At 31.4% G+C, this 25,081-nt stretch overlaps 1 protein-coding gene across 1 annotated transcript; it reads left to right on the top strand.

Moving 5' to 3' along the window:
- Positions 1-1,200: 1,200 nt before the first annotated feature.
- Positions 1,201-24,884, top strand: LOC146538500 (cytoplasmic aconitate hydratase-like). The gene is made up of 22 exons (XM_085186897.1): positions 1,201-1,353; positions 5,720-5,815; positions 6,370-6,536; positions 6,946-7,091; positions 7,458-7,527; positions 7,673-7,735; positions 8,059-8,185; positions 9,265-9,395; positions 9,795-9,966; positions 10,100-10,200; positions 10,443-10,559; positions 18,254-18,416; positions 18,783-18,883; positions 19,613-19,732; positions 20,000-20,156; positions 20,325-20,431; positions 20,738-20,866; positions 21,180-21,316; positions 22,363-22,536; positions 22,813-22,909; positions 23,329-23,514; positions 24,043-24,884. Exons 1-22 carry the CDS (start codon positions 1,347-1,349, stop codon positions 24,151-24,153), a joined length of 2,679 nt encoding a protein of 892 aa, XP_085043023.1. The 5' UTR covers positions 1,201-1,346; the 3' UTR covers positions 24,154-24,884.
- Positions 24,885-25,081: the final 197 nt, after the last annotated feature.

Below are 25,081 nucleotides of genomic sequence, written 5' to 3'. Positions count from 1 at the left end.
TTACGTCAAGAACACGTCCTTATAATGATTTGATAATTATGTAAAAAGCTAAAAAGTATTTTAAGCTTATCATGATTGAATAGTACAGTGGTATTATCTGTATTAATCTATATATATAAAAGGACTTGTCCTCACTGACTGAGGTAAGACGCACGCACAGCCGTAACCGCTGTGCGTAGAAACGTGAAATTTGGACAGATGTTTACTTTCGTAATCTGGACATCCACTAAGAAGGGATTTTAAAAAATTATAACCCTAAAGGGGTGAAATAGGGGTTGTAAGTTTGTATGGATTTTTTTTAAATCGGCACCGATTTTTATAAAATTTGAAATTTAGATTTTTAAAAGTATTTAATTGAATACGTGTTTCATAGTTTTCTAGAATTCTCCCGCTAAGGGTGCAAATAAGGGGTTGAAAGTTTGTATCGATTTTTTTTAATCGGCACCAATTTTTATAAAATTTGAAATTTAGACTCTTAAAAGTATTTAATTGAACACATGTTTCATGGTTTTCTAGAATTCAACCCCTCAAGGTGCAAATAAGGGGTTAAAAGGTTGTATGGAAAAATCTTCAAATCGCCACCGATTTTTATAAAATTTGAAATTTCGACTCTTAAAAATATTTTATTGAACACATGTCTCATGGTTTATTAGAATTCACCCCTAAATAAGCTAGCGAAGCTGCGCGCGTCCGCTAGTAATCTATATACAATTTTTGCATATAGAGTCAATATGAAAAAACGTTTTATTAACGCTCGTTTTTTTTTTGTAAAAAGTTTTTTTTATGAAAATTTCTCCATGCATGATTAACTCATAATTAAGTAAATATAATGTGAACACTTTCATCTTGAAGAAAAATTTTATAACTGCGCATAATATAATAACGTACATAAATATAATAATAGGTAAATGAGTAGTTTATATATACATATATTTTATATTACCTTCACGCTGTGTCCTTCCTACAAGTACTTAAGTAGAAAATTGGAATGTGTTAACTAAGCTTCCTGTCCCTCTACTCTGCTATGCGGGAAAAGCTTGAAGCTGTAGAAAAGGAAAGATATCTGCTTAAATAAAAGACTACAAGTTAATTCAAATAGTAAATAATTAAACCCTTTTAAAAGAATAATAAAAAAACGCAAATGTGTACTGAAACTAAGAAAAAAAACTATTTCCAAACGCACACCTTATGTCATTTTTGTCAACGTGACAGTTTCATTCGGTGGTTAGTAATGACAGTGATCGTTCTACTGCCTTGAGCATTCTTAATTCTTATTATTGGTATTAAAATTACTTTGAATTTATTATATTAACGACAAAGTCTACGTGACTTTTTGATTTAACGCAATGGCGGGTAAGTTATCTTTATAAGTGTCTTTAAAAATACTTAAATTGTTTTATAAATTATAATTAAACTAAATTTATTTATTAAGTATGATATAAAATTATCTTATACGAATGTTTATTCAATAAAACTAACCTTTGATCTTGTTTAATAGTGGTTTTGACGATATTTTTTTGTTTTATGAAGGTTATTTCGTTCGTTAATTTTGTTTTTAATGTGATGGATTAACAAAATTTAGGTAAAAGAGTAACTAGTTTACAATTTAGATTTGGGTCGCACTTTCTAATCAAAAAGTCATTCAATCAATAACAATCTTTCATTGATTGCATGATTTTTGATTAGATAATATATTAGTAGAATATTTTATGTTTAAGCTTACACATTTACTAAAAAATATAAACATGATTATTTTATAAATTTATTTCACATAATACAAATTCACATTAAAGCAGAATACATATATTTGTAAAAATGTATATATTTTATAATTATAAATAAAAAGGAATATCATAGACATTTAAACATATTTACTAATTGTTTTATTATAAACTGTTCACTTCAAATCGAGAATGTAGTGTTAATATATTTAATTAAACAGTGATTTTGATTTTATGTGGTATCAAAATAGATTAACTAATATCTTTAGATAATGTTGGTATTATTTCAAAATTCTTTGCCAAAAATGGTTAATATTATATTTTTAGATTAAGATTAATCATATCCCTTATCTACTACATAATATACATTCTTGTCTGATATAGCAACAAAAACAAACCTTGACTTACTGGTTAAAATAAAAAAAATATTTTTTATTTTGTGGAATAACTCCAATTTATTTTTATATATTTAATAAATAGCATTATCTTTTGCCAAATGATAATGCTAAGTAATTATTCTAGGTAGAGACCTAGACCTGCAGCTTTATATAAGGATGGGAAAGCTACACAGGCTTCTAATTATTTATTTTTATTATTATTATAATAAAATAATATACTTTTGTGTTAAATAGCAACACATAATTTTTTGTCTTTGGTCTTTACAGCCAGGGAGTTATGAGGGTAACAACCCTTATCATTAAAGTTAATTTTCTCAGTACCTATCTATTAAACATATATTTATGTAATTTAAACTCAATGTGGCTATTAAGTACCTCTTCATAAATTGATATCTACCAAAATGATATACACTAACAAATATATACAATATATGTGAGCTATCTATTCTATAAGTTGCAAAAAAATCAAAGAAGTGAAATATATCTCAAAATAGTAAAAAATAATTAGGAGTATTATATGCATGAGCTGTTGTTTTCTAAAAAAAGTATAATATTTTTGTTTTGGATCATACATTTGTCAAGAAAGGCTGTAGGCTTTATTATATCACGTTAATGCTTTCAATATAAGCGTCTGTGCTCAGAGATATCTCCTATATTTAGAATGTTTTTTACTATGGAATACACAATATTTTTTACTATGGAATTATTATATTTTAATAAACCTTATTGTCTTGTTTATAACCTGTTTGTTTCTATTATTGGCATACTGATATTTTGATTTTAATTGAAAGGCACATTTGGACAAGAAGGAAAGAATTTTTAACAATAATATAAATATGAGGAAAAACAAAATACTAGTAATACTTAAATATGTATATGTATGTATTTAAAAAAAATCAAGGTTACTTTTTATATGTTTTTAGCTACTAAAGTAACTACATATTTATAATATGTATGAAGCCATTGTGTGACATTAAGGCAACTGACCGTGATGGTTGTGGGTTGGATCCCTGCTTTGCCCTCTAGAACTACAAAATTATTTAAGTATAAAGTATAAAAACTCTTTATTGTACACCCAAAAAAGAAATAGAAAAATACTAATAAAACAAAATGAGGCGACCTTATCGCTGAAATAGCGATTTCTTCCAGGCAACCTTGAGGCATTGGAAATCGCAAAAAATACTTTTATTTACTGAATTTACTGAATTAATCTTAATTATTTTTCTGCTTAATAACGTTATCATTATTAAGATAATATCCATACATTGAAAACTAAAGTTTCAGTCAATACAATAAAACAAATATTTTGTTGCAATTTTATTGAACCAAACACTTCATATTGAAGTAACTTTTTAATATATGAAACAATTTAAATAAAACAAGCACTTAATGTTAAGTGAAGTTTGCCAAAACACAAAAATGAAAACTGCACTTAAATCAGCTAAGCCAATTTTGTGAACAAACGCACAGATAAAAATTGCAATATCTCGGAAATTGGGTGGTGCATGGGAAATAGAATGTCTTCACTCTAGGTCCCCTTAGCCTATGTGGCTATATGTGATATTGTTTTACTTTTAGTTGAATGTGATGTTGTAATGACTAGTAAGTTCCAAGATTTGTTTATTAGTTTTTTCTTATAGTGTATTGTGTATATGAATACACACTACTTTTGTACTATTTTAAGCAAATACTAGTTTGTGGTGTACTTTTTTTCTTTATTTATTTTTTCATTGAAATAGCGTTGTTGTATAGTGATGATATTATACACCATGTTGTGTTTTCTATGAATTTAATTGAACCAGTAACCATCGCGTTTACAGTAAGATATTGTCTCACGCATCATTGTTATTATTCTTATTACACTATAATAGTAAAACTTACTTAACATATTTGTACTTCAATACATTTGTATTTCCGTGAGAATAGTAACTCAATGTATTATACAATTGCATTAATTATTTAAATTAACGGTATGGGTCAAGAATACTTGTACTTGAAACAGCTTATTTGTAAAGTATTCAATAATAATTAGATATAAATTGACGTCACTTTGTTGTAGTGAAACATTTTTTGACTGTTAATGGGGTGGTTATGGGTTCGATTCACACTTGAGGGAAAGATTGAAGCTGCTAGTTTCATGAAGTATCATATAAAAGGACTCTAGCTAAGCTAAACTTGAATTTCAGAAAAAACTCGCGACTTCCAATTTTTGTACGGAGGGTGAGCCCGAGTCTTGCTCGAAAAACTGGACGTTTTTGTATTATTTGCAACTTGCATTGAAATTGATTTTCTTGTAATATTATTTTTTAAAATATTAGCCAAACACTACTTCGGCGGCTTCGCCCGCTTAAACTTATTGTTATATTAAAGCCAAATCATACAAAATCTTGTCATAAATTGTAGCCTATGTATTATTCTTTTGTATAAGCTATATTACTATAAAATTTTATCTACATTAGTTCAGTAGTGTTCAGTAGTGAAAAAAACATTTATCCATCCTCACAAACTCTCACATTTAGATAACAAGTTGATTTTTTGTGGTGTCAAGTGGCACTAAAGGCATTTAAATTATTTACATAATATTTTAGTAGTGTGACGAGTTTTAATCTACCTATCACTCAAATAATGCAGACCAAAGTTATCTTATCAACATAAAGTACCTAATATTTTTTGACATATGTATATTGTTTTCCTTCATTTTTATCTTAAAACTGCCATCTGATTCAAAGATATAAAAAAAACTTAAAATAGAAGTTGGGGTTGGAAATTGGTGAAAACTAAAATTTTAATATAAAATTTAAAGTCACAACTGGTGGTAACGAGTGGTGGAATGGAACAACGCTGCCCGCTGCTGAAACTGCGCCTCGAAGGCCTCTTAACTATTTATAATATAATAAACTAGAGAATTTATTTAATTTTACTACTAGTACTACTACTACTCTGGAACTACCAGTTCAATTTGAATACATTTCTTAGCTAGCCTTAAATGTATCAGCCCCATATTTTTTCAGGCACTGTGGGGTAGGCAGAGGGCCTAGTGTTAAGACATTCTGTTCCTCATTTTCGAGAGCCGCTCTTTATCTAACAGAGCAAGGAAATGAAAATATATAATTATTGCCGTGGATCACTCACGATCCCACTCACGATCCACTATCGACCATCTCGCTTACAGTCGATGTCCATGGCGCCACACGACGTTAGTCTTAGTTCGTAAGAAATATTTAGGTATATGCATATACTTGACGATTACAAATGTCCTTTAATGGCATAATTGAACAAAACAATGAACTCTTTACCATTTAAAGGGTGGTAAATAATATGGCTAGAGTCGTATACCGACGTTGCAGGCGACAACGAGTTTGAAAAATTGTGTGTCTTAAAAGGAAAATAAGAAATATTGAAAGAAAATCCACATTTCAACCAAAGTCACACATTAAGGAGAAAGTAGAAGCCAAGTTCGATAATAAAAGTATATATGAAAAAAAAAGTATCACGCTGTTGAACTGCAATTTGAAATCTAAATGGGTGCCAAGTTCTGTTCTGTATTATGTAATTAAATTTCAAATATTATTATATAATATATTTTCATTCTATTTACAGTCCCGAACAATCCTTACAACAAGCTGCTAAAGAGTTTAGATATAGATGGAAAAAAATTCAAATATTATGATTTGGCTCAACTTGGCGATAAATATGGTAAGTATAAATATTAGATTCTTTAAAAATATATATCAGCTTTGAACTCTTAGGTGAATAGTAAGTTTGGTGTTTGTACGCCACTAAGCTAAGGTCTTTTCGAGCTACGAATGAGGCTTACAAAGAGTAGGAGAAAGTTTTTAACGAATCATTTTATTTCTTAAGAAGTATAAAGTAACGTTTAGTAGGTTTTCTATGTTTGCCATGTTTAATAAATAAATTAAAAAAATCACTTAAAATTTAAAAACCAATAATATTTGATCATATATAAAATAAAAACCTATAATTTATCATTGATTTATTATGGTCTTCATATAGTAAGAATTTATATAACTTAAAAAATAATTGTATATGCATTTTTTTTATCTTGGCTATCCATTTCTCTTGCAAAGAATCAGTAAACTTTATGAATCAGACTATTTTGTGTTACTTTAATAAAATTTGATATTCTCCGTTCTCCACTCTCGTTTTATAAAAAAAATCCTATTGAGTCTCTCAGCAAAACTTCCTTAATGTTATTTCGAATCTTATTACTTTTTTCTTGTCTTTTTTAGATCGTCTCCCATTCAGTATAAGAGTGTTATTGGAATCGTGTATACGTAATTGCGATAACTTCCAAGTGCTCGAGAAGGATGTTAATAATGTCCTTGGCTGGGAATCGAACCAGAACGCTGAGAATCCAGTGGAGATAGCTTTTAAACCAGCGAGGGTCATATTGCAGGTGGGTTTTAGTGTGAATTGTAGATTTTTTGGTTGTATATATATATAGAAGTTACGCAATTATTAATGGTTGTTAATTCAGTCGCTTCTCGGGGAAACTATTGTATATAATTTGGTTTCCACCTATGAAAAGTACTCCAATGGCATTAATTTGGTAGAAATAAATCTAAAAGAAAATATTCAGAGGAATAGGAAGAGATTAACAATGAATTACTGAGACTTACACCGACCTTATAATTTACACCGATCAACACCCCATTTTCGTGAAATTAGGCGAAAAGTGAGCGAGACCCAGTCCCTCTGCCCACCCTGCTATAAGCTATATATGGCGTAGAAAGCTAGGTCATTGATTTAGCGATACGTTTGAGATAAACTATACGTAAAACTTAAACAATATCTTTTTCTCAAAGGATTTAACAGGTGTACCAGCGGTGGTAGATTTTGCGGCAATGCGTGATGCCGTGAAAGATCTGGGCGGTAATCCGGATAAAATAAACCCCATATGTCCCGCTGACCTCGTCATCGATCATTCCGTACAAGTTGACTTTGCGAGAATGTAAGTAATCTATACTAATATTATAAAGCTGAATTTGCTCGGTTGAACACGCTAACCTTAGGAACTGCTTGTTGGAACTGAACAATTGTTATTGTGTCAATTTATAGAGGTAGGCTATATTACACGAAGCTAATGGTTTCGTTGTAACCCATTGTACCAATACCATATCCACAACTCAGCTATTTCTATTTGACTATGGCGCCGAAGTTACTGGTAAAACCTTGTGCATATTAAATAAAATGGACAAAAAGTATATTAATACTAAATTCTCCTAACACTAAATATGCGGGATAGTCAGTGAAATTAAAAAAACTGGCTTATTTTCTTTCTGAGGGCTTTCTAATATATACAAGTTTTTATTTTCAGACCTGATGCTTTAAACAAGAATCAAGAATTGGAGTTTGAGAGGAATAAAGAAAGATTCCAATTTTTGAAGGTAAAAAGCTGTTTTTATTAAGAAGGTACATTTGAAAATTTATGAAAAAGAAATGAACTTTATAAAGTTAATATTTAGTATATTCATGGGTTTTACAGCTATGGCGGTAACGACGGTTTTACTTTATTTATTTTTTTCTTTATAGTGGGGAGCTCAAGCGTTTGATAACATGTTAATCGTACCACCAGGTTCCGGTATTGTACATCAAGTAAGATGTTTTCTTAATACATATATTTTTTTATTTTGAGGCTGTCGTGGCGCTTGGGCACAAGGTAGTGATTGTAACGCGCCGGTCGTCAGTTCGATCCCCACTCGAAGGAATGAGTTATTATTAAGTGATATTTTCATTTCCTCGCTCTGACACCAAGGCAAAAGCCCTGAGTGAGAAAAATTCAGTGGAAAAAGGTTAACGGAGTGCTCTAACACTAGGTTCCATTGCCTATATATAGGTGCTATTGACTAACTAAAATAACTTTTACTTATATATAAGTTTGATTGGCCCCCTAAAATCTTTTTTTACGCAAATTCCAGGTGAATTTAGAGTACCTAGCTCGGGTAGTATTTACCAACGAAATATTGCATCCTGACTCAGTGGTGGGCACGGACAGTCACACCACCATGATAAACGGACTGGGCGTCGTCGGGTGGGGCGTGGGCGGTGAGTGGCGGGTCAAATTCTTTTATCGTTGATGTTTTGTGTAGGGAGGAATTTTTGTTTGGTACAGTTGACTTAATTGTTCCCGTTTTCGCGTATGAGCGAAACTAAGTGGTATTTTAGAGAGAGATAGCAATAGTTACGTTTTAAATTCATATACAGGGTGGAATTGTCAGCACCACTTTAAATGAAACCACAGTTTTAACTACTCTATAAAAGCCTAATATAATTCAGAAAAAAAATAATTCCCTAAAATGAAAAAGTTATTTTTACAAATAAAATAAATAATAAAATTGTCGTTTTAAAATAAAACTCCATTTGTAAAGTATAACATAGGCACGCACACACCTGTCAAAGCGGCAACGTCGCGCACGTATGTGAAATTAATCAAGGTACCTTAACGTCTAAACTGTTAAGGTACCTTGATTAATTTCTTTAGTTCTGGGTTTGAAATATTTTACACTATATGCAGTTTCAGTAAAAGGAGCGCTGCCTCTTCCACCACTATATATATGCACTCATATAATTATATAAATTTAGGATTTATATAGAGGGATTGAGCGATGTTTTGTAAAGAGATGGCAATATAGCGTTTATATAAAAGATACTATCAATATTTCAGTTTTAAGACATATGCATGTCTCCAACCATATTTAATATTACCTTTAGAAAACGTAGAACAAATTGTACGCGGCGTGACTCGGACCCGCGTGTTTTGGAAACCGTCCAAGCATTCTGACCATTAAGACTTAAGTAAATCTTGCTATTATCGTAATAAAGTGGAAAACAGAAGAATTTTAACACTAGGTTCCCAGGTTCCCTCTGCCTTCATCGCTACTAATATTATGAATGAGAAAATTTATTATGACGGACTGATAGTTTTTCATTTTCATGCAAAAGGTACTGAATGGATTTAGATGAAACTTTTCATTAGTATACCTTATACATCAGAATGACACATAAGCCTCAATTTATATAAACATTTTGTATAATTTGGTTAAAATATAACAATAAGTTAAAACAAGCGAAGCCGAAGGCGGGTCGTCAGTATGTAATATATTTTTTATTTTTGCTTTAACCAGGAATCGAAGCTGAAGCTGTTATGCTTGGGCAAGCGATCAGCATGTTGTTACCAAAAGTCGTCGGATACAAATTGGTTGGTGAATTGGATCCTTTGGCCACTTCCACTGATCTAGTACTTACTATTACTAAGGTTAGTTTATTTTTGTTTTATAAATCCGGTTTTATTAAGTTTTGAACTGGTTCTTATACAGTGGCTTTTAAGTTTAATTTGTTTTTTAATTCACAATTCTCTCTCGCTCTTAACATATTTAGAGGAACTTATTTTTTAAATCATAGTTAAGAACTCTCTGGATATCATGAAGTCACCTTTCAAACAAAATATCCTAAACTATATCAAAATCGGTTCATCCATTTGGGAGCTACAATAGACACACAGAGGACAAATTAAAGTTATAACTCATTTATTTTCGTTAGGGGTTAAAAATGGGAAACTGAGTGTCTTAACTCTAGGTTTCCCTGCCCATGCTGCTATATACAAAAGATTTGTCAAGCTAATTTCTTATTTCGTTTTTCTTTTTATTGTTTCCAGCATCTCCGCTCACTAGGAGTAGTGGGCAAATTTGTGGAGTTCTTCGGCCCCGGCGTTGCGGCGTTAAGCATCGCGGATCGTGCCACGGTGGCCAACATGTGTCCGGAGTTCGGCGCCACTGTAGCGCATTTCCCTGTGGATGGACGCTCTTTGCAATATTTATATCAAACTAGTGAGTTTTGATTTGAGTGTTGATATTTAACTAATTTATTGAATGACAATAAAAAAATTATTTAAAAAAGAATATCAATTTATGTGCTGTTTATTTTTTCATTTTAATTAAAAGACAATTTTTTCTTTTTTAGACCGTTCAGGGGAAAAAATCAAAATGATTGAAGAATATTTGAAAGCTACCAAACAGTTTAGGGATTACAGTAATCCCGAACAAGATCCTATTTTCTCTGAGGTAAGTGAAAGTTCTTATAATAAAGTATTATTATCCAGTAGAGACCCAAACGCGGCTTCGTTCATTTAATCTTATTGTTAAATCGACAGTCAGTGGGTCGAAACAACCTCAGGACAGTGTCTGTGTCAGTTATGAAGAAGAACTTCTTTGTTCTTTTTTTACAAACTTTCATATTTTTGACATTATTAAGATTATTCTATTCAATCAATCAATCAATTATCCAAGCAATTAACCAATTACAGGTAGTAGAACTAGATCTATCAACCGTAGTGACGTCAGTCAGTGGACCGAAACGACCCCAGGACAGAGTTTCGGTGTCGGTCATGAAGAAGGACTTCTTAGATTGCTTGAGTAACAAGGTTAGTGTTTTTATTATATATTTTGTTGGTTTTTTTTATTTATTGTGACGTTGTGTTGATAAAAGTTACTAAAATTATATATACTTTTTTCTAACTGAAAATTTTTAAACAACAGCTGATATAAAAACTACTCACTAAAAGATTATTTGCTTCAATTGTTTATTAATAGTGAGCAATAATACCACCAATATAGATAAAATTACAAAAAAATTATACATCTTACATATGAAATTTAATAACGAAGAAATCTATAAATGATATTGTATGTCGCGGTGTTATTTATTCATCAGTAAAATTAATCATTAACCCAGTGACAGATGGAGACATGTCTACTAAGTAAATGACAACTGTAACTGGTGACATTATCAACTTTTTTTTTATTATCTCTTTAAAATAAACAATCTATTCCATCAAGACAAAGTGTTGTGTTGAGTGCTCAGCACGAAATGTCTCAAAAATTAAACAGGGGATGGAGAACGGATCCTTGTATATATCGATAGATTCTCTCTTTCTACCCTGCTTTTCGAGAAAAAAACGTGGAGCTGTAAAAAAATATGGCAGTTAATGTGGTTAGTACTATGGTAATTAAATAATATATGACAATAATCATACACCCAGTGACAGATAATGATTACATCAATGGTAACAAATAACCTAAGAAAATCTGTTTTTCTTCTTCCTTCTGTACCGTTATTTCTTCAGTAATGGCAGTCACATACCCAGTGACAGAATAAAAACTTGTCGTACTGTTCATGTGACAGCTGTCACTGTCAAAATGTCACAACACATTATTAACTAAATAATATTTTATTGTCTTTTTTTACCGTACATTCTCCTTTGTGTGTTTTCCATTCAACGTGACATTGGCGAAGTGATTAGTGCTGAACTAAACGTCGTAAATAAAGAACAACAACAACAAATAATATTTTTGATTTTCTTTCTTCTTTATTTTTTCTAGTATATTCCAGAAATAAAAACAGTTAATATATTCAAGTACAGTAATCATATACCCAGTGACATTATAATGACATGTCACTGAGTGAATGACCACTAGCAATGAATATTTATTATAATTGTTGTAATTATATCTATATGCTTATAATATATTTATGAATATTTAGGTTATCTTCACATTAAAAACAATCGCGAACCCAGTGACATAATAAAAATGTCTACAGAGCTAGCGAAAGTTCTCAACATGAATTTTCTTCTTCATCTTCATTCTAGAATGTTCTTCTGGAGAAAAACTATTTTGCCCGTCGTGGCACTTGCGATCTTGCGGCCCATGTGGTCTTCAAACACGACAGTGGTGGGTTCGATACTCAATTAAGGAAATAAAACATTTATTACAAGTAACAAGACAAATCCAGGACAGGCTTCCCGATTTCGGCAGATAGTTTAGATCGGAGTATCTTAACACTAGACTCCCTATGCCTACCCTGCTACATACAGAGGATACGGCGTGGAGCTGAAAAAAAGGACATTGAATGTCTGTGGTCTTATCAGTTTAAATAAAAAAAAGATACCTAACGTTAATAAGTTGTTATAAATTGAAGTTATGCTTATATTTAAATATTATTCTTGAGAATTTTTATCTTATTTATGTGGATTATGTTTTTTCGAATTTATTGTGACGTTGAAATTTGTCTGCAATGATGGCGGTCATTAACCCAGTGACAGATCTATCAACGTGTCTTCTGAATCAATGACTACTATCACCGTCAGATATTTACTACTTTGTCTTGAAAATAAGTAGAGAACGGAGTGTCTTAACACAAAATTTCCATTGCCCTCATATGCAGAAAAAAGCGTGAAACTGTTTGTTTTCTTTTAACGTTGATAGCATTTAATTTTTACCAAAAAAGAGATCAGTACTTCATATCGTAGTACCCACAGAATTAGTAATCACAAAACCAGTGATAGATAAATAAAACATATCGACTGAGTCAGTGAGTACTAATTTTAACAGATATTTTGTCTCCTGAAAAATAGACATAATTATTTAATATTCAAATATGAAATAAAAAAAATATATCGGACGATATTATTATTATTTCTGTCAATTGCTACGTTATCGAGAGAGATTTGTAAGAAAAAAATCGATATAATCTTCCAAATCATTGATAACTAAACCCAGTGATAAGTAAATAAAACGTGTCGCCTGAATCAATAAGTCGCCTGAATACTAACTCTTTCAGACAATATTATCTGAAAACTTACATTTGTTAACAACATTGTTTTATTTTAAATAACATATAAAATACATTGAAATTCATATGTTTTATCTAGCAGCAGAATCTGTCAAACACCCAGTGATAGAATTTCAACACTATCTGCTGAGCAACTGACAGCTTCAACTTCCAGAAAATTTGAAAATATGACGTGATTGCTTATGGCTTATCTTCCAAAGCAGTATTCAGAAACCCAGTGATAGATAAATAGAACGTATCGACTGAACCAATGAATACTAACTCTTTAAGATATCACTCCACTTCACTCCACTTGCTGTGATTTTGAATTTGTTAACAATACTGTTCATTATTGTAATGTACATGAAATACAGGCTAATTCGTATGTTTTATCTAACAGCAATACCTGTCAAACACCCAGTGATAGAACTTTTACACTATTTACTGAATGATTGACAGTTCTCGCTGAAAGAATGCACAACGACTTATATTAGTGTAGATTTTAAAACATTTTGCTCCTATTATGCTAAGTTAATAGTGAAACTGATAGAATCGTGATTCAATAACAAAAATTAACAATTACACTAATAATAACAAAAGCAAATACTCGTTTTGATTTTCAAAGAAAAAAAACTTAGTCAATGTACGTTTAATTTATCTAACAGCAAGATCTGTCAAACACCCAGTGATAGAACTTAAACACTATGTACTGAATGACTGACAGTTCTGACTAATAGAATGTATAATTATTTATTTCAGCAGTTAATTTTAAAATCCTTTGTAGGGCACACAGTGCAGAAAAAATAATCACAAACCCAACGACAGAATGACGATGACATATCACTCTAAATCTAGAGTCTAGTTCTAAGTAATATCTAAAGAAAAAAATTCAAATAAAATGTATAAGATGACAAAAGGTACGCGGACCATTCTTAGTTACACTACAGACTTATGTCTGTAGTGTAACTAAGAATAAAATAATAAAAAAAGACATGTCACTTGAACAAGTGACTTCTATTTCTGACAATTTTTTTATTTTTTTAGAAACCAATTGAGTATTATATTGATAAGCATAATATATTTTTGTAAAAAAAACTAAACAATTCATTTATACTATAGCTATCTTGATGATCGATAATTAATTCTAACAGTAAGATCTGTCAAACCCAGTGATAGAACTTAGACACTATAAACTGAATGTATGACAGTTCTGACTGGCAGAATCAAAACGAAAAAAAAAAATACAAACAAGACAATTACTTTTGTACAACGCGTAATTGTTTACGCGTTGATTAATTCTAACAGTAAGATCTGTTAAACACCCAGTGATAGAACTTCGACACTACCTGCTAAGCATTTAACAGCTCAACCTGTCAGTAATAATGTGCGCTGCGTTATTTTAAAATACAGTCTTTCGGCATATAATAGTAATAGTCGATGTAATCTTCCAAAGCAGTAATCACTAACCCAGTGACAGATACATGACATGCCAACTGGATTAGTGAAAACTACTTTAAGTAGATCATTTTCACTCACTATATTTAAAATAAACGAATATCGTGGATTCCATTCCCATTCCATGAATATTTAATGTTTATAAAATAAATAAAACATAGTAAAACAAAGTAAAAAAAGATTATATTATAATTATTACTGTAAAACGCCTGTCATATCAGATTCTATCAGTAAGACCTGTCAGACACCCAGTGACAGTACTTTGACACTACCTACTGAGCGACTGACGAGGCTTACTGGTAGAAATATTATAATAAAAATATATATTTACATTATTTTAATACTAGGAATTATAATAATGTATGATGTATACAAACCAATAACTTAACACTTTTGCAATTACACTTACACTTATTAATTAAAATGACACTTAATATTTTTTGTTAATTTATATATACTAACAATATTTGCTCAAAATCTTATGTGATGAATGCTAGAATAAGACTGAATGATTTTCTATCATACAATAACTATTTATATGAGAATGAGAAGGCATGTAATTAGATAATTACTTGAAAAACAAACCCATTTGGTTTGTATCTTTAAAAAAAAAGGTGATTTACAAATTGCATTATAGTTAAAGTTAGTTAAAAATTAATTAAATTATCGTCTTTAACTAATTAGTGTAATAAAAATTGTCAGTCAAGCGTTATGTTTGTGATTTTTTTAATTATTAGTTTATGTTGGTTGTTTTGTATGATCTTTCACACAATCTGTTGAATTCCACTACTCGTACATTTAGTGAAACAGCTTTATAACGTATACTGTGACGTCATAAGCTGAATCACCAAATACACGAAAAGTGAAATATGCTGAAAAGAAAAAATGTATATATTTATACGTGATTTTTTGGTTCACGTAAAATTGCTTTACGCTGTATCCCATATATAGCAGGATAGGCAGAGAGAATGCAGTGTTAAGACAATTTGTCTCCAGTTGTTGAGATATTGTATCTGGTAGACATTTGCCTACCAGAGCGTGGAAGTGGATATAATTGAAATACAATCATTCTCGCAAATAGTCCCTTTGTGACACTATGGTAGATAGCGAAGAAGGAAGGAACAGACACTAGTTATTATTATTATTTTACTAGTTATTATGTTCTGTTATTTAAAAAAAAGTAAAGCTATTTTGGTTCTTACTTGTATGCAATATGTATGTGTGCTGTTGATACAAAGTTAGCTGAAGTGTCACTAGTTGAATTTGAATTTTCCACTTATATTTAAAAAAATCTGTCTATTAATATTATTATTAAAACACTTTGTTGAAAACAAATTTTATTTAATACTTAGTATATTTTCGGTATTTCTTCGTATAAATATGAAAGAAATCGTTATCTCTGCGGTCATTGGTTGATGATTGTTGCAGTTGATAAATGAAGCATAGGCATTTTTTATAAATTCTTGGTGTAATTTTTTTTATTATTAGTGTATCGTTCAATATGAACCATCCTGCAGATGAGAAATGTCCGACTAGAGTAATGTTTATAGGTTAGATTTGTGTTTGCGAAAATGTAGAGTAAGATATTGTTAAAAAAATTGAGAAATTTAGTAGCGGAACTCGATCGATGCTTTGTTTTGTTACTAAAGTAAAGAAAACAAAATAATTCATTACCCTGAGTGAAGATTGAATTCACAACCGTCGCTTTTCAGTCAGACGCTCAACCGCTCCTCCACAATGGCCACGAAATGATGATGATGAATGATGAAGAAAACGTAGTCTTTACAATTTTTTAATTAGTTGCTAAATTATACAATAAAAAGCGATGGTTTGCTTCACGGTTTTATTTTATTAAAAAACTACTTTCTTATTTAATACATATCAGTATATGACATTTACTGCCCAAATGATTTCGAAAAAGTCGTAGTATTCTTAAAGTAAATAAAAATAATAAAAAAATATAAACAATCCACATCGACATTTTAAAAAATCAGATCTTTACTCGGTGGAAATTTAACTATAACCATTGCTTAAACTTACGCACGCCCTAACTTCAATATCGCAGGAATATAAAGCGGGAAATTCGTATAATACAATATTTTATAGTTTAACTGCAACACTAGTTAAATTATTGATAGTTATTGTTATCATTTTTGCGGTTTTTTAAATGTATTCTAAATAATTTTATAATTGCGCTTTTAAAATTCTACTTTTAATTTACCATTTGTCCAATGTTCTTTGTTTATAAAAATATAGTGAACGATTAAAAAAAAACAAAAATTGATTGACTTTTATAAAACAGGTGGATCCCCATATCTCATAGCCTATTAAATTCAGACTGTTCCCTAAATTAGAATACCTATACCTGATTTAAATAAAATCATCTTACAATGTTGGCATAACTTAATTCTCGAGAAATATGGAGACAAACATACACATACGAAATTTTACACAAGCTTGGAGTCCTACAAAAATAATCATACTAAATGTATCCAGCACATAGCATTGTAGGCATAGGGTAACTGGGAACCTAGTGTTAAAACACTCCCCATGTTCTTAATATCAAGTTTAATTCAAATTTATTAAAAACAAAAAAGAGAGGAAAATAAAAAAAGATGCCGTTTGATACCCAGTTATTTTCGATTTATTAATAGTTAATTTGACCGTAATTAATTAATGATTTAATAAACATGTTTTTAACAATTTTGAAATATTTTATACATTAATTTAAGTATTCATTAAGCGTTGTTATGTAATTACTTTACCTGTTAATTTAAAAGTATTGATGTATGAATTTACGTGATAAACACAGATTCAATTCTGAATCGAATTAATATATATTTGTTCTGGCTTCACCCAATATCCCACACACAGCAAGGTGACGGAAGAAACCTAGTGTAAGACGATAGGTACTCACCGCAATTAATTTTTTTGACATTTTTCCTGTTGAGAGGCCCGACTTGACGTCGCTTTGTCTTATAATAACAATGAGAAAATAAATCCACCAAGTGGGAATTGAACCCACGACCGTCGCGTGTACAGTCTTAAACTATGATAAAAATAAATTTATTATAATCATATGATCTGCGCAGGCAAACCTGCAAACATAACTCTAGTATTTTCTTATTAAGAATGACAAAAATAACTTACATAGTAAAAGTTCCAAACAAAATAAACAATCCACAACAAATTTTCAACTGAACGTGTCATTTGCATAAAATTTCGTTTTATCAAATATTTTGCTTAAATCAGCAATTTTAGTTCCTTATTCTTTTCCTTATATTTATATTGTAATATGTGACCGTCTGAATGTAAATGCGACGTTTGTGAGTTCGATTCCCACTCAGGGAAATGAATTTATTGTCGAATTGAGTTCCCCCATTTAAAACCTAATATATTAAAAATAGGTATCTGTGGAACTTGTCTTAAGACTAGGGTTTCCTTAAAAAGGGTTAAGCTGCAAAAAGTTTTAAGTTTGTTATTTAAACAAAAAATATGCCATTAAAAATTTGTGTTAAGACACTCAGCTCTCCGCTTCTCGCTGATATATTTAAAGTTTATGATTCGAACCAGTACTTCCTGAGGGTCCGTACAACCAAACATTTTTTAATATAATTAAATAATTATGAAAGAACACAGTTCCTAACAACTAGTGTTATAATTTTGCTTACAGCGGGCAAGGTTGAACAAATATTTCTGTCAGCTAAAATAACTGCTATCTTAAAAACAAATTTTAAGGCTTTATTGAATAACGTTTCTTTTTACATGAGAGCTTTATTATACAATTTCGTACAAGATTTTGAGTTTTGGTGCCAATTTTGTATGTATGTCATGGGCCTTTTTGTTTCAATATAGTTCGCATAAGTACATACACATAAGTAGTTTTTTTAATATAACAAGTTCGAATTTGGAGGTTATAGTCCATATTTGTAAATGGCTCTCAAGTCCTATTTTGAGAGCGATCTTGAGATTGAAAACAGAATTAACAGAGATTTATAAATACATCGATAAATCAATGATATGATTCAATGATATCTTTCTCTTCTCCAGGTCGGTTTCAAAGGCTACGGGCTCTCTTCGTCGCAACTCTCCGCTTCAGGCAGTTTCTCCTACACAGACGGCAACACGTACTCAATAACTCATGGTTCAGTTGTCATAGCTGCTATTACATCTTGCACTAACACTTCGAATCCTAGTGTTATGCTTGGTGCAGGTTAGTGATAATTATTTGTGATAGTGATTTAGTGGTAAAGTTGTGTTCAATTAAACTCAATTGAGGGAGTGGATTATTTTTATTTATTTTTTGCTCTAGAAGGAAACAACGCGGCGCGGCGTTGAGTTACGTTACTACAATTGCACCGAATAGGAAACTAACCCCCGATTAAACCTTAAGAAGAAGTCCTTCATTGATTTTTTTAGCTTCACGCAATCCACGCCGGCACCTGCGGAGCCTAACGCCGCGTTTTTTCATAGTAGCCTTTTAAAATAAAAATAAATAAATATAATCATTTCCCGGAGTGCGCATTGAGCTCACTACATTTCTGTTAACCAATTAAATATTAAATGTATATTGTTTCAGGTCTTCTAGCCAAAAAAGCAGTGGAGAACGGTCTAAGTGTTTTACCCTATATAAAAACATCGTTGTCGCCCGGTTCCGGTGTAGTTACCTATTACTTGAAGGTAAGTTCTTTTTCGGCGTTGAATTCCGCCGCTCAACATACAATATCTCTACATAGGCAAGGCGGTAGGGAACGGAGAGTCTTGACATTAGGTTCACTCTGTTTATCTTGCTATATGCGGGATACAACGTGAAAATAAATAAATAAAGTAGTTGTTTTTGCGAATCGTTTATGAGGGAAATCTTTGTATTGAATAGTTGGATACCTTTCCAAAGGAAAATTGAGTAAAGCAAAAGTGAGGGAAAATAAGTAATAGTAGTAATAGTAATTTTTATCGTGTGAAGATTTGAAAAAAAAAATACCCTACCAAATGAGTGTATGTTCAAATTCTTTTGAGTAAAACCTATTTATATAGATTACTAGCGGCCCGCTCGCGGTTACACCCGCGTGAACTATGTTATTATTAATTTCTGTCTCCATGACTACGTCCTAGTGACGTCTATGCAAAATTTGAGACTCCTAGCATTTGTAGTAACGAAGTTTCATACAAACTTGCGACCCCAAAAACAACCCCTTAGAAGTCGAATATTGCAAATTCCCGTCTTAGCGAGCACCTACGTCCTATAAGTAACTCCTATGCAAAATTTGAGATTCCTAGCACTTGTAGTTTCTGAGATTTCGTGATGAGTGAGTGACCTTTCGATTTTATATATATATAGATATAGAGTAAAGAAAAGTTTCGTCGTATATATGTGGAATACATCGTGAAGCATTTTTTCTTATTTTTTAGGAATCAGGCGTTGTTCCGTATTTAGAGAAACTCGGCTTCGACATAGTGGGCTACGGTTGTATGACGTGTATCGGGAATTCGGGTCCGATTGATGACAATATCGCTAATACCATTGAGAAGGTAAGTTTCTTATTTAGAAATGGGTAAAATATAGATAATATCTATTATTGAATAGCAATTTTTTTACAAAAAATATAATCGCTTTATTAGTGTTGAGAATCACCCACTTATTATTATCTGTAATTTCCCATACGATAGAACAAATTTTGTGTTGTCTTTTTTATATTTGAAATTCTTTCTTTCTTGATGTGCCACTACGCTTGTAAGATATTTAAGATATAAAGGTTTCATTCCTGTCATTGTAATTTTAATCATTTTTTTTTTTAGAACGAGCTGGTATGCTGTGGTGTTCTATCAGGAAACAGGAATTTTGAGGGTAGAATTCATCCTAATACAAGAGCTAATTATTTAGCATCACCTCTTTTAGTTATCGCCTACGCTCTAGCCGGTACCGTTGATATTGATTTTGAGAAGGAACCTTTGGGTGAGTTGATTTTTCTTATATTTAGAAAGTGATATTACTATGAGCAATTAAGTGTTTGTATTTATTCGCTATGGCATGGCACAAGCTGGCGTAAAACTCTGCTACTCAACTCTTAATGTCTTGAAACTTCGACGGTGCGTGGGGACCACTATATCTTTTAATGTTTAGGTAAACGTGCGGACGGTTCGTCGGTCTTCCTGAGAGACATATGGCCAACCAGATCCGAGATACAGGAGATTGAAAACAAATATGTAATACCTGGCATGTTTAAAGAGGTAAGCAAAAGGTTAAAAAAGTAAAGCGGCATTGAGTTCTTCTACTCAACAAGTGTCTTGAGAATTCGGTGATGTCTTGGGAATAAAATGTCTCCACTACGTACCTTGCTTATATATTATATTCAGGATACAGATGCTAAAAAGAATTAAAAAATACATTTTATTAATAAAAATAAAGCAAACGGATATTTTTTTTCCCACACACCACTTTTCGCCGTTAATTGGCGGAATTTAACGCCGTACTTGGTAGATACCAGAGCTAGAAGATGAACATTAGGTTTCATTCTAAAATATGTTTTTTTACAGGTCTACGCTAAAATTGAAGAAGGTTCCCAATCTTGGCAAGCGTTGGACGTACCTCAAGGCAAGTTATACGGATGGGACCCTAATTCCACTTATATAAAGAAACCGCCATTTTTCGACGGCATGACCAAGGTTAGTTAGTGATTATTTAATTATTTATTTCTCTTCTTTTAAATAGTATTAAATTTAGTTTAATAGTATTAGTAGTTAGTAGAAATATTCAATATTTTATTCCCCCGAGCTAGAATCCAATCCACAACCTTCGCTTTTACAGTCATACGATTGTGCGCCTGCGCCACGACGGCGATAAATTTATGTTATCATCGTTTATATGAAATGAAAATTATATTATCATCATTTATGTGGTTAAACATAGTTTTTTTACTATATTTAGTTTTTTCTATTTGCTATATTTACTATTTATTTAATTTCTTCTTTTTTCCAGAACCTACCACCAGTCCGCAACGTATCAAACGCGCGTTGTCTCCTCCTATTGGGTGACTCCGTGACCACCGACCATATATCGCCAGCCGGCTCCATAGCGAGGAACTCACCGGCGGCGAGACTCTTAGCTTCTAGAGGGTGAGTCTCACTAATATTATAATGTATATACAACAATAGATAATTCCATAAACGTAGTGTATCCCAATAGACATAATTAAAAATCATAAGTAACAATGTTGTTTTAACAACAGCATCCGAAGTCTCTGTTCACCACGATGGTGGTTGCTAATATTAAAAAAAATATATTATAATATGCTTGGTACATAACCATTAACCTCCAATTAAATAACAATTAATTTAGATCTATGTTTAGGAGAAATCATAAAAAATTAAAATATTAATTAAGGGATTAGTCCTATCCTATTTCTGTAATATTATAAATTTGAAAGTTTGTGTTTATGGATGTCTGCTCTACTTTCACGCAAACACTGCATTTATGTAAAGATTTTGTATAATTTGGCTATATTAATAAAAGTGAGTTTAAGCTGGTGAAGCCGCATTAGGTTTGTTATTTCAAAATATTATAGTTGTAGAATTTTAAAGTTTACAAGTATTTTATAAATAAAAAACAGGGCACAAGCATGCGACTGTAAACGCGATAGGTTGTGAGTTCGATTCCCACTCGGGGAAAAGAAATATTTTGTATTTTCAATTATTCGCTTTGATAACGAGGGAGGAGGCAAGGCATTGAGTTCCGGCACCCAACACGCAATGCCTTCAGAATTCGGCGGAGAGTGGGAACGGATTGTTTTAACACTAGGTTCCCTGTGCCCTACGCTTCTTTGTGCTTGATACAGTGTGATGATAAAAAATATATTATTTAAAATTTTAAATGTCTAAATAAATTTAAAAAGTATATTGTTAGTGCATGTTGTATCTGCCTGTAAGTGGAGTAACATAATATATTCTTAATGGGGTTATATTTTCATGGCACGTGTGTGTACGTCATAAATAAATTAAAATTCGAAGTCAAATACATTTATTTTAAATAAGAAGTTTAATGTGCTTCAATTTTTTGAAAACACAAAAATGGTTTTATAAATAAAAATGGTTTTTGGTTCACAAAAATGAGACTTCTTTTTAATCAATAATTCACACTTAATTTTAAATAAATATCTTCTTAGGTTAACACCTCGTGAATTCAACTCCTACGGTTCACGTCGAGGCAACGATGCCATCATGTCGCGTGGCACCTTCGCCAACATCCGTCTCGTCAACCGCCTGGCACCGAACCCGGGACCGCGCACCACGCACTTCCCCAGCGGCGATGTGATGGACGTGTTTGATGCTGCTGATAGGTGAGTTGATGGGTGTGATATGTGTGATAAGTATAGTGTTATGATTGTGATACATACGAGAGAGAAAGAAAGAGAGAAGAATACAGACTGTAGCATTGTTTATAAGCAATAATAAAATCATTATTGATTGATTATAATTTATTATTATTACAGGCTCCCTCTGCCTAACTACGGAATACAGCGTGAAGCTGAAAAAAGGATTGTATATTGATTTAATTTATTACATCCCGTCATGATTAATCTTTTACCTAATATATTTCCCATGTTTTTTTATAGATATGCAAAAGAAAATGTCCCGTTAGTCGCAATTGTAGGTAAAGATTACGGGTCGGGATCGAGTCGGGATTGGGCCGCGAAGGGACCTTTCCTATTGGTAATTATGTTTTATTTATTCAGAATATCGTGATTTAAATTTAAGTTTATACTAATAGATTTCTTGCAAGTATTCTTGTATCGTGGAATGGACATAAACATACGTTTATTCTGATGTATCAGGTATATTACAGTAAACATTTAAGTAAATACATTTAGCTATTTTTTCGTGAAAGTGGAACAAGGATATATTTTTAAATGTTTTTATTTAAATCCATACTACTATATAGTTATTCCACACTTAGGAAAGAAAAATACTTTTTCGAAAAGAAAAGAGACGAGTGTTCAAAACGCGCTACGTTCAAATTTATATACGTTTTCTAAAACCGAACCGTATAACCGAACTGTATAAATATTTTTAAGATTAGAAGTATTTTTTAGCAATATCTAAGAACATGTTTCCATGTGTTGTCCTCACAGGGTATAAAGGCAGTGATAGCCGAGTCCTTTGAGCGTATCCACCGCTCGAACTTAGTAGGTATGGGTATAATACCACTCCAGTTCGTACCCGGGGAGAACGCGGACACTCTGTCACTGGACGGTAGTGAACTATACTCCATCGAAGTGCCCGAGGAGTTGGTGCCACAACAGAGGTTGAATGTACAGGTTAGTTATTTGATTAATTATTTAATTCATTCGTTATTATGAGAGGTTTTATTTTTTCTGCTTTATATATATGTAGCTTCTTGAAGAGTTATAGGCTGCACAGATTTTGTTTTTGAATGTTTCTCACTTTTGATTATTTTCTTCCCGAGCGTGCGTGAGTGAAAAGTAAGGTTCAGTAAACCTAAATTCACGGCGGCCTCTCGATGACCGTTCTGTACACATTTATATAATGAAATAGCCTTCATATTTAACAGTTATTCATTTAGAAGACGAACGAGACCCCCCTAAGAAACCCCCAGTCCCCACCCCTTAATTTATCCCCAAGTTGAAGAGAGATTACCACGCTGTATCCCTCACGTGGCAGGGTAGACAGAGGGAACCTAGTGTTCCCCACTTTCCATTAAATTTTCTCCCTGAGCGTGATCGAACCCTATAAACGTGTGTGCGTTTACATTCAAGTATTATTTATGCTTATTACAATATTATTATTGATACATTATTTTTATTTTATTGTTTTATTTCTTTTAGGTGGATAACGGAAAGTCTTTCCAGGTTATAGTACGTTTCGATACAGAAGTGGACCTCACTTACTTTAAGAATGGTGGTATATTAAATTATATGATAAGAAAGATGTTGTAGGTTCCAATCGCTTGTGGGATTTTGAAAGGAAATTACAGAAAGAATTTGGAAAATAAATATTTTTTTTGTATTTATTATTTTCATTGATTTGTTTCAGTAAAAATGGCAAAAAAATAGAACCAAAAATTAATTAATCAAAAATGCAGATTTTAATAAAAAAAACGTAGGTTGTTTTTTTCCAACCTTGTTTATATTTATAGTTTTGTCTATATTGTTTATTAAAATTGGAATAAAATTGTGGATTTTAAAATTCTTTTTCAAGAATTTAGTCTTATAAATCAAAAAACGTAACAAAAATGAGTTTATCACTAGTATAGCTTTTAATTATATTAAAAACATTGCCATTTTCTTTTAACTTCTTTTCAAGTATTTATTGCAATTTCCTTGTTAAATATAATATTTTGGTAATATTAAAAGGGTAATATGGTTCTTTATATATATATATACATACATAAGCAAGAGATTTTTGTCTATATAATTTTAAATCTGTGCACATAAAAATTTGGACCTTTTTAACAAAAAAAAAAGATTTTTAAAAGTAGTGTAAATACTTATTAATCATGAATTTACATTATAAAATGAATATTGTTATTAAATTTGTAATTTATTACATTCGTTTTTGGTGATTTTCTTTTACATACTTGCATTTTTGCTGGTTATTTTCTGTTTTTATTATTTATGTAGTTGTTAAGTAAAATCTTGTACTCATATTTAATTAAAAATATATTTTCTATATTTTTTCTTTGTTTTATTTCATAACATTAAAAAGTAAATATTTTAAACAAACTAATTATAAACTTCCCCACTCCCCACTCGGTTCCCCACTTTCCGCCGAGTTTTGGAGGCATTGCGTGTTGAGTCACGGAACTCAACACGCCTCCAAAACTCGACGCTCTTTACGTCGACACCAGAGCAAAGAAATGAAAAT

This window comes from Heliconius melpomene, chromosome 6, assembly GCF_056956725.1.
Source record: "Heliconius melpomene rosina isolate 202511_hmr_F chromosome 6, ASM5695672v1, whole genome shotgun sequence".
Taxonomy (NCBI): domain Eukaryota; kingdom Metazoa; phylum Arthropoda; class Insecta; order Lepidoptera; family Nymphalidae; genus Heliconius; species Heliconius melpomene.
The sequence above is the reverse complement of the archived record's forward strand: the minus strand, read 5'-3'. Positions and strand labels throughout refer to the sequence as shown.